Source organism: Melopsittacus undulatus, chromosome 10 (assembly GCF_012275295.1).
Source record: "Melopsittacus undulatus isolate bMelUnd1 chromosome 10, bMelUnd1.mat.Z, whole genome shotgun sequence".
NCBI lineage: Eukaryota > Metazoa > Chordata > Aves > Psittaciformes > Psittaculidae > Melopsittacus > Melopsittacus undulatus.
This window is the reverse complement of record NC_047536.1, coordinates 6,021,998-6,034,877: the sequence shown is the minus strand read 5'-3', so window position 1 is coordinate 6,034,877 and position 12,880 is coordinate 6,021,998. Positions and strand designations below refer to the sequence as shown.

The following is a 12,880-nucleotide window of genomic DNA, read 5'->3' as shown; positions in this document are numbered from 1 at the left end:
CGCTACAGAGAGGAAATGAAACGTGCTCCTTAGAAAGAGGTGATGCCGAGGGAAGGGCTGTTTGGAGAGGCTGGACCAGACCCGAGTTGCCACACTGAGGTTCTCACTAGAGTAGAAGAAAGCAGTAGATGCCTTTTAGAGACACAAGGTTAAGACACTGTTAAGCTAGAGGAAGCAATGCCCATGCTTTCCCCATGTGTGGCTTGAGCAGGGGGAGGGCATTTTGGGCAGCTTCCTCAGATGCCAGCCATGCAGCTCCAGGGGGAACAGAAAACAGCTGTCAGACAGATGAGAAGCAGGGAAGTCTGCTGGGAGATGGTAAAGGGCTTGCAGCAGCTCAGAGTGGAATTCCCAAGCACACCAAGTCCTTTGGGAGAGGCAGTCCTGGGATGCATGGTGCGCAAGCATCCACTGAAGCCAGCAGCTCATCCTCCCTCAGCACAGCAGTGCAAGGTCTCTCTGGTTCTGCAGGAGATGCTGAGCTCCAGGACCATGTGTGTTGGAGCCCACATGGGTGTTCAGCAGAGCAGAGGCTCAGCTGGAGGTTTGGGAGTTGTCTGGTGTCTAAACAGATGTGTTACTTCTCCCAGGTACGTGTCGGCACTGACCACACCAGCACGACTGTCGCCTGTTGACTTCCACTACTCAATGGCTGCGCAGGTGCCCACCTTCGAGATCACGTCCCCCAACTCAGCGCACGCTGTCTCCCTGCCACCGGCGGCCCCCATCAGCTTCCGCGTGGAGGAGCAGCAGCCCCTGCTGCGGCGGTACCAGCTCCCCTTCCAGGACACGCAGCGGTACGACAGCTACTACCAAAGGAAGACCTACCTAAACGACAGCATGGGGAGCCTGCCCTCCAGCCCCTTCCGCATCACGGAGGACGACGAGTACGAGACGACGCAGGAGTACGTCACAGCGCTAGAGCAGCCAAAGAAAACAGCCAGCAGCAACAGGCGGTGGAAAAAATCCAAACTGAACGGGCACATCCCTCACAGAGCCAGAGCCGTCCGGGACTCCTTCTCCTTGAGCAGCGCCTCTTACAGTGAGTCTGACGAGGAGCTGGTGGCCGAGAGCACGCCGTTCCTCAGCACTCAGAACAATGAGGTGGTGCACACAGGCTCGCCGCCGCTGCACCGGCCGGGTGACAGCCGGACTCACTACTCCTGCAGCAGGCACAGCGCGCCTGGGGAGAGCGGGCGCAGCAGCCTGGCGCACACGACGCCCAAACCCGACCCGGATCCTCTCTAGGCACCTCCCAGACTTGTGCGCCCACAGACATGAGCTGCACGGAGGAGGCCGAGGAGGGGAGATGAGACAAGACAAAGATAAATATTTTTATTTTATATAAAAGAAGGGGGGGGGGAAATTATAACAAATAAAATGTTTTATTTTCATTTTAGCAAAGTTGTCTTATAATAGCTAACGACAATGACTTTTTTATAAGGAATCTCTATTTATATGTAATGTCTTGATTTACAGCTTCCGAGAAAAAAAAAAAAAGTTTAAGAAAAAAAAAAGAAAACAATAAAGTTAAAAAAAAAGTGGGCCAATTTTTGACTACTTAAAAAATAGAAAAACAAAACTATCGTGGTGCCTTTTGCTGTACGCTAGTGCTGGGATTCATGCCGAGGAGTCTGTTTCAGTAGCATTTTTTAAGATCATAGATTTTTGTTTGGGAGACAACCTGTCACAAGGGCGCTCCTCCGTTGGAAGAAAACAGCCTTGCCACTTTGTCCCGTACCCTGCTATTAATGATCTTATTCTTTAAGGTATTGTTTAAACACACATCAAGGACAGGAGTGGGAGCATTACCATTATCATGTCTAATGGGGATCTGTCTTGCCCTGTAAGATACTTGTATTTTCGCTTAAATCAGAAGAAAAAAGAAACCCAACAGCACCATACTGGAATGGAGAAGTGATGCTTCTTTTGCCACACAGGTAGGAAGAGAAAACGCAGTCGTAGCAAGGAGCAGCCCTTACAGAATAGCTCTCAACCTTTGGCCGTTTCACCTGTGGGTCTCAAGTTGGGTTGGCACAGGCTTGTCAGACAAGGCAGATGCCCATATGAACATGATGAGATAATGCCCCATCACATAGGGTTGAGCCCAGCGCACTGCCCTGGCAGGCAGATGGCACGGTGTGGTGGTCCCAACAGAGCTGTGGTGCTGCACCAGTGCCATGCCAACTGCAGCATCCCCTTCACAGAGCAGTGTAGCTGCAGCGTGGTGTTGCCATAGAGCTGCTGGGGCTGTGGTGTGCCACACACTATGGTTCAGGTGATTCTGGGAGGACACACGGAGGTGGCCCCATGGCGCAGCACGGTCAAGGCTTGCCCTGGTTGCTGTGCCAGCCATCTGCCAGCCATGCTGTCTGGGGTTTGGTAGGAGCCAAAGCTCTGCTTGTCACTCCTGTGTTGGCCAGACAGGCCCCACTTGGGGCAGCCCCAGCAAGCGGATTCCTCTGTGCCATGTGTTGTAAAAACAGTTGTTACCGTCACATCTTGCCACCGGTGATGGACGTCATGTTTCCAAGCTTGGAGCAGCTCTGGCCATCGGCTCTGTGGTGCAAAGAGACAGTCCTGTGTGTCCAGGCAGCAGAGCACCCCTGTGGAAGTGCCCCTCTCTCCTCAGTTCTCTGCAGCAAACCTGTTTACATTGTAGCCTGACTTTTTTCTTTTTATATTTTTACTTCTGCATGTCCTTTGCATTTCAGATACTGTAGATTGGATGCATGGTGAAGCTGTGACTGAGAAGATAATACAACAATTGACAGTGTATTATTTCATTTAACTTTTAGCAATAAAGTAACTAAACCCTCTATTCCTCACCCATGATGGGGTCAGATAGAAAACTCTGCTAATTTGTCATAAGACGATAGTCAAAGTTTGCTCTGGATTGTCTGAATGTCAGAACTCTCGACTGTTTAACACTTGAACATTTTTTATATCATAAATAAAATAAGAAATAACAAGCTGTGGGCTGCATTAATCTCAGGCAATTTGGGGAGCAAAGGGGAGCTGGTACCACACATAGAATCACAGGCTGGTTGAGGATGGAAGGGACTTCTGGAGGTCATCTGCTCTAGTTCACCTTCTCAACCAGCTCACTCAGACAGCTGCCCAGGACTGTGCCCATCAGGTTTTGAATATCTCCAGGGATGGTGACACCACAACTATGGGAAACCTCTGCCAGTGCTTGGTAACCCTCAAAGCAAAAATGTGCGTTCTTATGTTCAGACTGAATTTCCTGGGTTTTAATTGTGTGCCCATTGCCTCTGGTCTTGGTACTGGATACTACTGAGAAGAGCCCAGCTCCTTCTTCTTCACTGCCTTCCATCAGGTATTTATACACATGGATAGCACCCCCCTCCCTGAGCCTCCTCCAGGCTGAGCAGTCCCAGCTTTCTCAGCCTCTCCCCACATAAACATATAGAGACACTGAGGTGGGTGTTCTACCCGGTGTGGACATTTGACTTGTGTGTGCTCTGGAGACAGGTTGAGAGAGCCAGGCATGTTCAGCCTGGAGAAGAGGAGGCTCCAGGGAGACCTTAGTGTGGCCTTTCAGTACTTTAAGGGGGCTTATAAGAAAGCAGGGACAGACTTTTTGGTAGTGCCTGTTGCAATAGGACAGGGGCAATGGTCTTAAACTAGGTTCAGACTAGATACATGTGGAAGAAATGTTTTTTTACAGTAAGGGTGTAGAAACACTGGTACAGGGTTCCCAGAGAGGTGAGAGATGTGCCATCCCCATCAGTGTTCAAGGCCAGATTAGATGGGGCTCAGAGCAGCCTGATCTAGTCCAACCCACGGGGGGTTGGACTAGATGAGCTTTAAAGGTCCCTTCCCACCCACACCATTCTCTAAGTCTACCTGGGGCTGGCACAGCAGCATCTGCATTACAAGAAGGCTGCAGCTCCTGCTGGGGTGCAGCACTTTGGGGTGTGCTCAGTGCTCGGTGCAGCTGATCCACACCAGGCATCACCATCACAATCTGCTCCCTGAGCCCTTTGGGAGGGAGCTGTGGGTTTGCCCAGTGGTGTCGCATGCAGAGGGATGTTTTACTGCTCAGTGGGATTTGTGATGCTTTGCACCTGCTGAGACACAGCGAGCTTTGAGCCATGGCATGATTTCTTATAGTGATTTTTTGCTCAACACGCCCCTTGATTCCCATAATGGTGTTCTATATTTGGAGGGACTTACACTACTTCAGTTTTCTCTCCAATTGCCTCTAAAGGAAGCTTGTATCTCTCTCGCTTGTATCTCTCTCTTTTTTCCCTGACTGGTTTATTTTTAGACCCCTCATTTCCATCCATGCGTATTTCTAGGGTTTGGCTGTAAACATTTTACAACAATTTTCACGGGTGGGGGCAGCCTCCTGCCAGCTCTATTCCACATGTATGATGCCTTTGCCACCCTTCCCAGAGGGGAAGGCACAGAGGGGGTGATGCAAGCAGGAGAGGAGCATCAGATCCTGGCTTTGGGATTGGAGAGCCTACAAAATGTACCTGTAAATTGAATTTGATGTCGGGTTGTGTCTGGGAGAAGGGACCTGGCAGGAAGGTCAGGCTGCACCAGCACTGCCAGGGCATGCTGTCCAAGTGCCAGCACTGCCTGCTGGAGGGGCTGGCACAGGTGGGGCTGTGCTAGGAAGTGCATTTGGGTACCTCAGTGAGAAAAAGATGTGGCTGCTTAATTCCTCTCAGATGCTGCTCTTCTCTCTTGGTGAATGGCTGAATCCTTCACCTCCAAGGAGGGAAAGAGGGAGAAGGAAAGCATTCTCTTCCTGGTCACAATCTGAGGCTTCAGGTCAAACAAGGCAATTTGGCTGCTCAACACATCTCACACGTGCACATGCATCCAGATCAGCACTTGCACATCAGGGCAAACTGCTGGTTGTCAAAAAGTGCCAGTTTAACCCTCCTAGATGCCTTGCCAAGGGCTGTTTAACACCATCTGCCACCCTTTCCGATTCCATTAGGTGGTGAGTCTCATGGCTCTGAGACCCTCTCCTGGTGCCCACAGGAGGGTTCACAAGATCCTGCTTTTCCCTGGAGCTTACTCCCAGCTGAGAATGGCTGCCTGGCACCTTCAGCATGAAGAACTGAGCTGCCCTTGGTGGTTTCTTCAAACACACTGGAGATATCACTGCCTGCTGGAGGGGGCAGTCAGAAAGGACAGGCTGAAGTACAACATATGGCCTGGTGAAGATTTGGCTTTCCCCCAGGTTTTCACAGTGTGAGTCTGGGCACCAGATGCTTCGTGTGAGTAGCAGCATCTTGGAGGTCTTCAGTGAAAGGGATGCCTGTACAGTGCCTGACACAGCAAAGCAAATGATGCCTCAGAAACAGCCATGACACTCATTTTAGTCCTGGGCTCCTCTGGGAACAGTTCCCAGGACATCTCCAGCCACCAGTGCAGATACTGGTATTTTTCTCCTCCCATGAACCTCCAAGTTGCATATGGACAGACAGATGTGGGATGCACCAGGCGGAGGGAACAGCTTCCTGAATGAGTTCCCAAAGCAGCTCATCTGTCCACACTTGCTCCATGGGTGAGCTACCCACCAAGAGCACAGGCAGGCCAGTGCTTTCGGCACCCAGGAGGATGGACAGGCTGGTACTCACTCATGGAAAGGCATTGTGATTTTCCAGCATTGTCAGTCCATAGGAACCTGATTTCCATGTGGCACTGGTGGAGGTCTGTGTCAGCCCAGCCATTCAGTGCTGTGAAGCCTGGACCAATATAGTGCATGGTGGAACTGTACTTCAGACCAGTTCTCTTTAACAACAGATTCAGCTTTATTGTTATTCTTTTTTACATGGTTATTAGTGCATCATTTCAAATAAACTATCAAACTGTACAAAGAAACAGAGATAAAAGAAGAGGTGACAAAGCTGGGCAGAGGTTTTTAGTGTCATGAACCATCATGGAAAACAGTAGTCCATAGGTTCTCAAACGTTGAAGGTCCAAATAAACCATATTTGTTTAAAAAAAGCTGCAAAATATAAACCATAAATGACTGTAATTAGCAGCTACAAGATCCTTCAAAACTGGAACTTGATTACTGTGAATGCACCTAGGGGAAAGAAAAGCAATCTGAGATAAAGGACCAAAGCAAACAGTGAAATAAATAAATAAAGTGTGGGAGGACAGTCATGGCGTGGAAATGCAGAGAAATCACTTCTAGCACAACAGTAAATCATTAGACCACAGACAGCAGAAAGGAACAGAAACACAATTCCCCGCTTAAAAGAGTATAGCATGTGCATCGCAAATGTAGGCAGTACGACAGTGATGGGCAGGTGGAATCACTCCTGCACATGAAGGTTCAGCTGGATTCGAAGCACGGCTCCGGTCGTGTCTCGAACCCCAAGTGGCAGATGCTATGGATGCTAAATAAGCAGCCACTTGGGCAGTCTGTCTGAAGGAGCAGGAACAGGAGAGTGATGTTTCACAGCAAAGCCAGGTGAGATTTCCATTCCAGTAAAAAAAGGAGGGGAAAAAAGGAAAAAGGACACATAGGCTACTGCATTTCTTAAAACATCTTGGTGGGCTGGTCAGACCCTCCACGGTCTCTTGTGTCTTCCCCAGGCAGCTAGCCTTCACTGACACACTGAGGTTAAAAACCCACATTAAAGTTTCCTTATATATATATATATATTTATTTATATATATTCATATGTATATATATTTATATATATATATATATATAAAAAAAAGGATAAGGTGATAGAGGGCACTTCAGGCCTCTCCTGCTGTGGGCAGATGATGTGCCCACACGCTGTGCTAAAGACGCCTCTCGCTTGGTCATTGAGTGGCTCATGACACTCGTGCTGTCACCCTGCTGACCGGTGCTCCTCTCATGGGAGGGACCTGCTCCCCACCATGCTGTGCCCTTCTCTGGGAGCGCTGCTGGTGCCACAGACCAACATCTCGGCTCAGTTTCCTGCACTGCCGAGCGCTGTGGACATGAACTGGAGGGGACTCCAGGGAGAGAAGGAGGAGGAGAGAGGGCTGGTGGAGAAAAGAGCAACCTGGCCCTTAGAGAACCAGCACATCCATTTGTTGTACAGGCTGTGGTAGGAGGGAAATAAAAGCCACTGGTGCTGTTGGAGATGAGGAAGAGATGGTGTGTCTATGATGCTGAAATGCCAGAGCATTGCCAGAGAGTGTCAACTAAAGCTTCTTTGATTTCTTTCACTAGAGCAATCACCGTGTCATACACGTCTATGGTTTTGCTCATGTAATTTCCTAGGTAAAATTGTGCTCATCAATCTGTTCTAGGAGCAAAACATCGTCGGTTCATCCCACTGTGCGCGCATTCCTTGTTAAGTTTTCTGCTCTAAAATGTCCTTTTCCACCTTACAGCTGATGGACATGTGCCCTTGGCTCAAGGAAGGGCTGGAATGTGTCTTCCGCAAAGCAATGTCGTCAGCTTCCACCTTAAAGAAACTGGTTTCAATCCTCTCCAGGTCATCTGTCCCAACTTTTATCTTCATGCACAGCAGGTTGATGTATGTCTCATAGCGGCTCTTCTGCAGGGAAAGAGGGTACAGAAAGCCTGGGAACAGGGACAAGCTATGACGTATGTGGAAAGCAGATGCAGTGCATGTGCTACTGTAGGAAAACCCATTCTATATCATCAGGATCCCATTATTCACACATAACAAATACTGTTTAACCACAGCACGATGCCTGGTCTACGAAAAGGCTGCAAAGAAGGATCAACACATTATTGAAAGGGTTGAGGAGAAAGGGGAAGATTATGCAAGCCTCTGCAGCTGCTTGTAGGGGTCTTGACTGCCACTCTGATTGTATAAGGTAGGTACTGATGCCAAAATGAAATTAACAGATCTACTCCTTCCTTATTTAGGAGCTCCCCTCAATTGATTCAAATACTTCTGCTTGCCATTGTTTCCATCTGGTGATCCACTTATTACTGATGAGTTCTGTCCCCATTGCTCTTCATAGAGCACACACAAAGGGAGGCATCTCATCTTTATTCCAAGGCAAGATGGGACCTCTTTTCATAGACTTGTATAACATTCCTCTTTCCCCTAACCTCTCTGAGGCAGTCTATACTCAGTTCTTTGTCTGCACAGAAAAACAAGCATTTCTAGAGCACATCTCATAAGAGAGATGAGATGAATTATGCTCTGGAAGTGCCAGCTTCTCCTTGCAGACTGAAAAGGCAGCTCAGATAGAGACTGCTCTGCAGGCATCCAAAACAAGATGTCTGTAACATGTGAGACAGCAACAAGCAACTGTTTGAAAGACTGCTACTAAGACAAGGGAACCAGCATCCAGAAACTGGCTTTGGAGAGTTAGGCTGGGTGTTATATAAAACAGTGGTACAGCCCCAGTATGAGGGAGGTGGAACACTCAGCCTGAGCTAATAGTGGCAATAATCTAAGCTGCTGCTGGAAGTAGGATTAGAGGCTTCCAGAAGTCCCTTCCCACTGACATCTTTGTGGCAGGAATCATACCTTCTGCTCACTGGAACAAAATATCCCATTTCTCCCCCATTTAAATGCTTGTTAAACATCTCAGAGAGTCTCAACTTAGCTACATGCATCCTCAAAGGGAGGGCAATCAGCTGTAATGCTGGGTTTGGCTTTATTTACAGAAATGATTGCAGCAAACCAAGATTAATTCTCCCAGGGATTCCCTGAGCTTTTCATTAATGCTGCTGAAAAAGACTGATTCACACTGAGAACTGAACCACTTTATTACTTGGGACCTGAGGAAATGTCAAGTTTCACACAGTAAAGGAAGATTTTCTTTCTCTCATCAGTTTCCCTCTCCTCTGCTTAGAGATGACAGAGGGTAGGAAATGTCTGTTATTTCTTTTTTTAGCTTCAGTGCAAAACAGTGATGCTGCTGTTGCCTCAAGACACCCATCCAGCTTGTGAGCCCTCATCCTTCTCCCTCCTTTCACAGCATCCACTCTGGAGTTCTTAGCTCTCCTCAATCAGTCAAGGTATCATTTATCACAGAAAAGATGAAAGTTCTTTTACCTCGAATATTAGGTAATGTTCTTTGAGTCTGTATTCCTCAGCCTCCTTTGACTTAAGGCTCTTCTCTACAGGATGTAATTTATGCTCTGCTAATTCGTCTGCAATCTGCTTCATTTTATTTTCATGAGACCTCAGCTGTTCCTCCTGCCGAGAGAAGCGTGTCAGGTATTAAAACACAGGAGAGCAACACCCAAGTGCACCGCCTGCCTATTGATGTCGGATCTGTCTCTGCAAGGACAGAAGCTCAGCTACCACACTGGAGCCAAAGGTGTGCAGTACATTTGCAAATATATCTGATAAGGAGCAGCTGAAACACAGGTATTTGAGTGCGATCAAACCTCAGGTGCTGCAAGTGCCAAGAGTGGATTTCTCTGGAACCTGTGTTTCTTTAGCATCATAAACACGAATTGCTCTACATCCTTTAACACCCAGACAGAACCAGCTGTGACCCGAGAACTGCTCATTCTGCTCTTTTTGCAGATAAAAGTGGACTGGACTCTCAGAAAGGCAGCATCTGGCCACATGTGGTCTAGCAAATAGGAGCTGTGCCTCTGCCCTGACATTTCAGGCTCTTCTCCCTTTTGCTAGGGACAAGTGACAGTGTGTCCCTACTTTTTGGAGGTGCTAAGGCATGTTGCGCTTTCCTTGGACAGTGCAAACAAAAGCTACTCTTTGCATGGCAGATGCCATCCAAAATAAACCAGGGCTATAACCAGCTGTTGGGCTGAGCAGCACCAGCTTCATCAGCTCCAGCAAGAGAAAGGTGCTGGGATATGATGGGTGAAGAGTAATAAGCAGGAATCAACAGCCATACGGGCATGTGTGTATGCATAGGACAGTTCTATAGCCACTGCATAGGAAGCATTGGCCAGACACCAGGATTTATCATGGTCTGTCCAAACTTCCCACTCCACTTCCCTGTTCCTGCCCTGAGCACCTGAATCAGGCAGGAGTTGGGGATGCTGCAGACAGGCACAGACTGAGCTGTGTGCTGAAGGGCTGGCTGAGCTCTGGGCACCTTTCCATCACTCCTTCACTCACACCTTACCTGGCACAGCTTGGTCATGGATGAAGGCAGGAGTGGGCGGCAGAACTTCTTCATGGAGCAGATAGCAGCTGGGAAGGCTGGGGCAGAGAAAATGGCAGCAACAAGGTTGATTCTCAGGATCCAGGAGAGCATTTCTTCCTTACTTCTGTTTATGGAGGAGGGGAGAAGAGAGAGGGGTTTTGTAAATGCTCCTGACCCAGCACCAGCCAGCTCAGAACAGCCCTGGAGCTCCACCTGCTTTCAGGAGTGCCATTGGTAGCCTTGCTTCGAAGGCATTCCTGTGCCACCCTGGGTTGTGAACAGAGGAAAACACCAGCTAACTGGCTCCTCTACAGTGCCCAAATGATTTCAGGGCTCTTGTGGGCTTCTTGAAGCCCTGGGAGGCCTCTCTTCCTCCTCAACTGATTGCATTTCCTGAGGACCTGGGGAGAGGTAGCATGGTGTTCATGACCAAGGACATCCTGCTCTTCGGAGAGTTAGAGCCACATAGCAGAGGTCCCACAGAGCAGTGTGGACCCCTCATTTGTGTCATTTGTGGGACACTGCCAAGGATCACTCATCAGATGTGTTCAGGCACTGCCACTCCAGCCCTCCAGTGGGCTTTCACTGCACAAATCCAGATGTCAAGCTTTAGCCTGACATTAGTACCTCAGCCCAACTTACAGGCAATGTCACCTATCTCAGTATAGGACAAAAAAAACCAACCCATCAGGCAGAAGATAACTCAATCACACTTGACACTTCCTAGCAGAGCAATTTTCCTCTGCAATGGACTAAAGAAGAAAAAGATATAGCCTGGCTGGGGAGACTCCTTTAACGAGCTTTCCCCATCAAAAGCTGACAAGGGGAACCATCAGCTCCTTAGTTCAGTGCCCCATATAGATTTTCTTCCTTCCACAGACTGATACCAGAAGTTAGGTAAGGGGAGTCCTTTACTCGGCCCTTTACATCCCAGCCCATCCTGCTCCGCACAGCTTGGTGACACATGAGAAACGACCTCCAGGACTGACAAACAAGCTGTCAGGAGCAACAAGTCCTCTGCACAGCCCTACAGACCTCACCTTCATCTCTCCTGCTCAGCACCTTTCTCCCCACAGGTTTGTCCCCTAATGCATGTGTTCATATGGCCAGGTCAGAGGGAGTCTGGTGGTGCCTGGAGGTCAGGCTGCCCATCCAGATTCTGTGGGAAGAGCTGGTACTTACGGGGCCTGGAAGAGGAAGACTCTCCAGTCAGCTGTCTTCAGCTTGAGCACGTTGGACTTCTTGCTGTAGTCAGAGGCTTTGGTGGCTAAGGCGTGGTGCACACGGATGGCATTTTTCAGATCCACTTCAGAGAGGTCTTTGTCAGGTTTGTATTCATCCTGCAGAGAGGAACGTTAATTGGATAATGACAACACTACCATTTGTGGGCTACTTTAATGAACCTGCCTTTCTCTGTGTGTTATAATCACAGAGTGCCAAGAGCAGGAAAAGCGCTGCTTTGTACCATAACTGCGAGGAGCTGATAATGATAATAATTAACATCTGGCAAATTCTTCTGTCATTAAGTTCACTGGGAAGATGTGAAGAAAGAGATGAAACTTCTAAATGTAATTATCAATAGTTCTCTCTAACACAGCACATGCCTGAGGCTTTGGGGGAAGGTTTCTGCAGAGCTTCCCACAGTGCAGCCTGTATCAGTGACCTGCCCCAGTGCTGCAGCTGTGTGGTAGAGCATCTGGCTTTGGGTTCTGCATCATCTCAGGCAGGTCTGAAGCCAGTTCACCTCCTTGCAGGTCAGGGGATGAGCCTGGTTTGCCCTGCTGATTACAGTGCAAACCTACAAGACTAATTTGCTCTTATGTTTTGCTTCCCTTGACTGTCCTTGGCTGTCAGCACAGGAATGGCTCTGTCCGATGGTGACGGTCACTATGTCCCAGCCCTTCCTTAGCTTTCAAGCTCAGCCTTGGTCTGTTCTGCAGATCCATGAAAAAGATGCTTTTTTCCCTGTGTCCTGCTGGTACAAATCCAGGGAAAAGTCATGCTACAGTTTCCTGGTTGTCAGCCCTGGTCAGTAAGGCTGTTCTCTGGCCAGAAAGGTCTCCTCTCTGCTGCTCTTCAAAGCACCAGGAACCAGCACTCCCTAGCCCATGGATGTGGCTCACCCAGATCCTTGCTTCTGATGAGAAATAAGTTTCTGAAGCCTTTCCTTCTTTCCTTTTTAGAAGCAATCATCCCAGGTGATTGGTGTGGTTGCCATACTCCGTTCACTCGCACATGATACTTGCCCATGTGCAAAGAAATGTCATGGGACCCAGAGCCCAGAGATGTCTGGTATGGGCTCCCGGCTCAAGCAACTGCCTTCTTAAGTGTGAACCCCAAAGAAAAGCCCTGGATTTCTTGTTCAGGATGACATCCAGAAGGGCTGCACTGCAGGGCACTATAGATGACCTTTCCACAGTGGGGATTTCAGAAGCCAGAGGAAAGGGCTATTAACTTTTTAACAATGAAAACCAAATGCTTTGCCCTATGATGACCTAATATACTACCCCACTTGGAGAGAAATAGTTGCTGCTCAGGCCTCATGTATTGTAAAGAGATTTCCAATTCTGGATGTTTTTCCAAGGCTGAAGCTCTCTGGATCTGAATAAATCTGACTGTGATACCCATGATCTCTCATTTCAAGATAAGCTTTCTGAAAATACAAGTGCAAATTGCTAGGTTTAATGGCATGTGACAAAGAGAAACTGCCACCACTGCCAACTGGTTTGACTAATGCAGATCTTCACCTCGAATGGTATCATCATGTATTGCCTTTACTTATTTCAGGTTCAGA

At 48.4% G+C, this 12,880-nt stretch overlaps 2 protein-coding genes across 2 annotated transcripts in view; one reads left to right on the top strand and one right to left on the bottom strand.

Annotated features, from left to right (window-relative positions):
- NRG2 (neuregulin 2) overlaps nucleotides 1-2,974 on the top strand; it is a 156,472-nt gene extending 153,498 nt beyond the window's left edge. The window contains exon 12 of the mRNA XM_034066958.1: nucleotides 591-2,974. Within this exon, the coding sequence (XP_033922849.1) occupies nucleotides 591-1,248 (658 nt within the window). The 3' untranslated portion in view covers nucleotides 1,249-2,974. The remainder of the gene's footprint in view (nucleotides 1-590) is intronic.
- A 3,857-nt stretch (nucleotides 2,975-6,831) lies between these two features.
- Nucleotides 6,832-12,880, bottom strand: part of PSD2 (pleckstrin and Sec7 domain containing 2) — a 31,976-nt gene continuing 25,927 nt past the window's right edge. The window contains exons 10-13 of the mRNA XM_034066977.1: nucleotides 11,269-11,426; nucleotides 10,066-10,210; nucleotides 9,018-9,161; nucleotides 6,832-7,535 (exon numbers count right to left, since the gene is read on the bottom strand). Coding sequence (XP_033922868.1) covers nucleotides 7,329-7,535; nucleotides 9,018-9,161; nucleotides 10,066-10,210; nucleotides 11,269-11,426 — 654 coding nt within the window. The 3' untranslated portion in view covers nucleotides 6,832-7,328. The remainder of the gene's footprint in view (nucleotides 7,536-9,017; nucleotides 9,162-10,065; nucleotides 10,211-11,268; nucleotides 11,427-12,880) is intronic.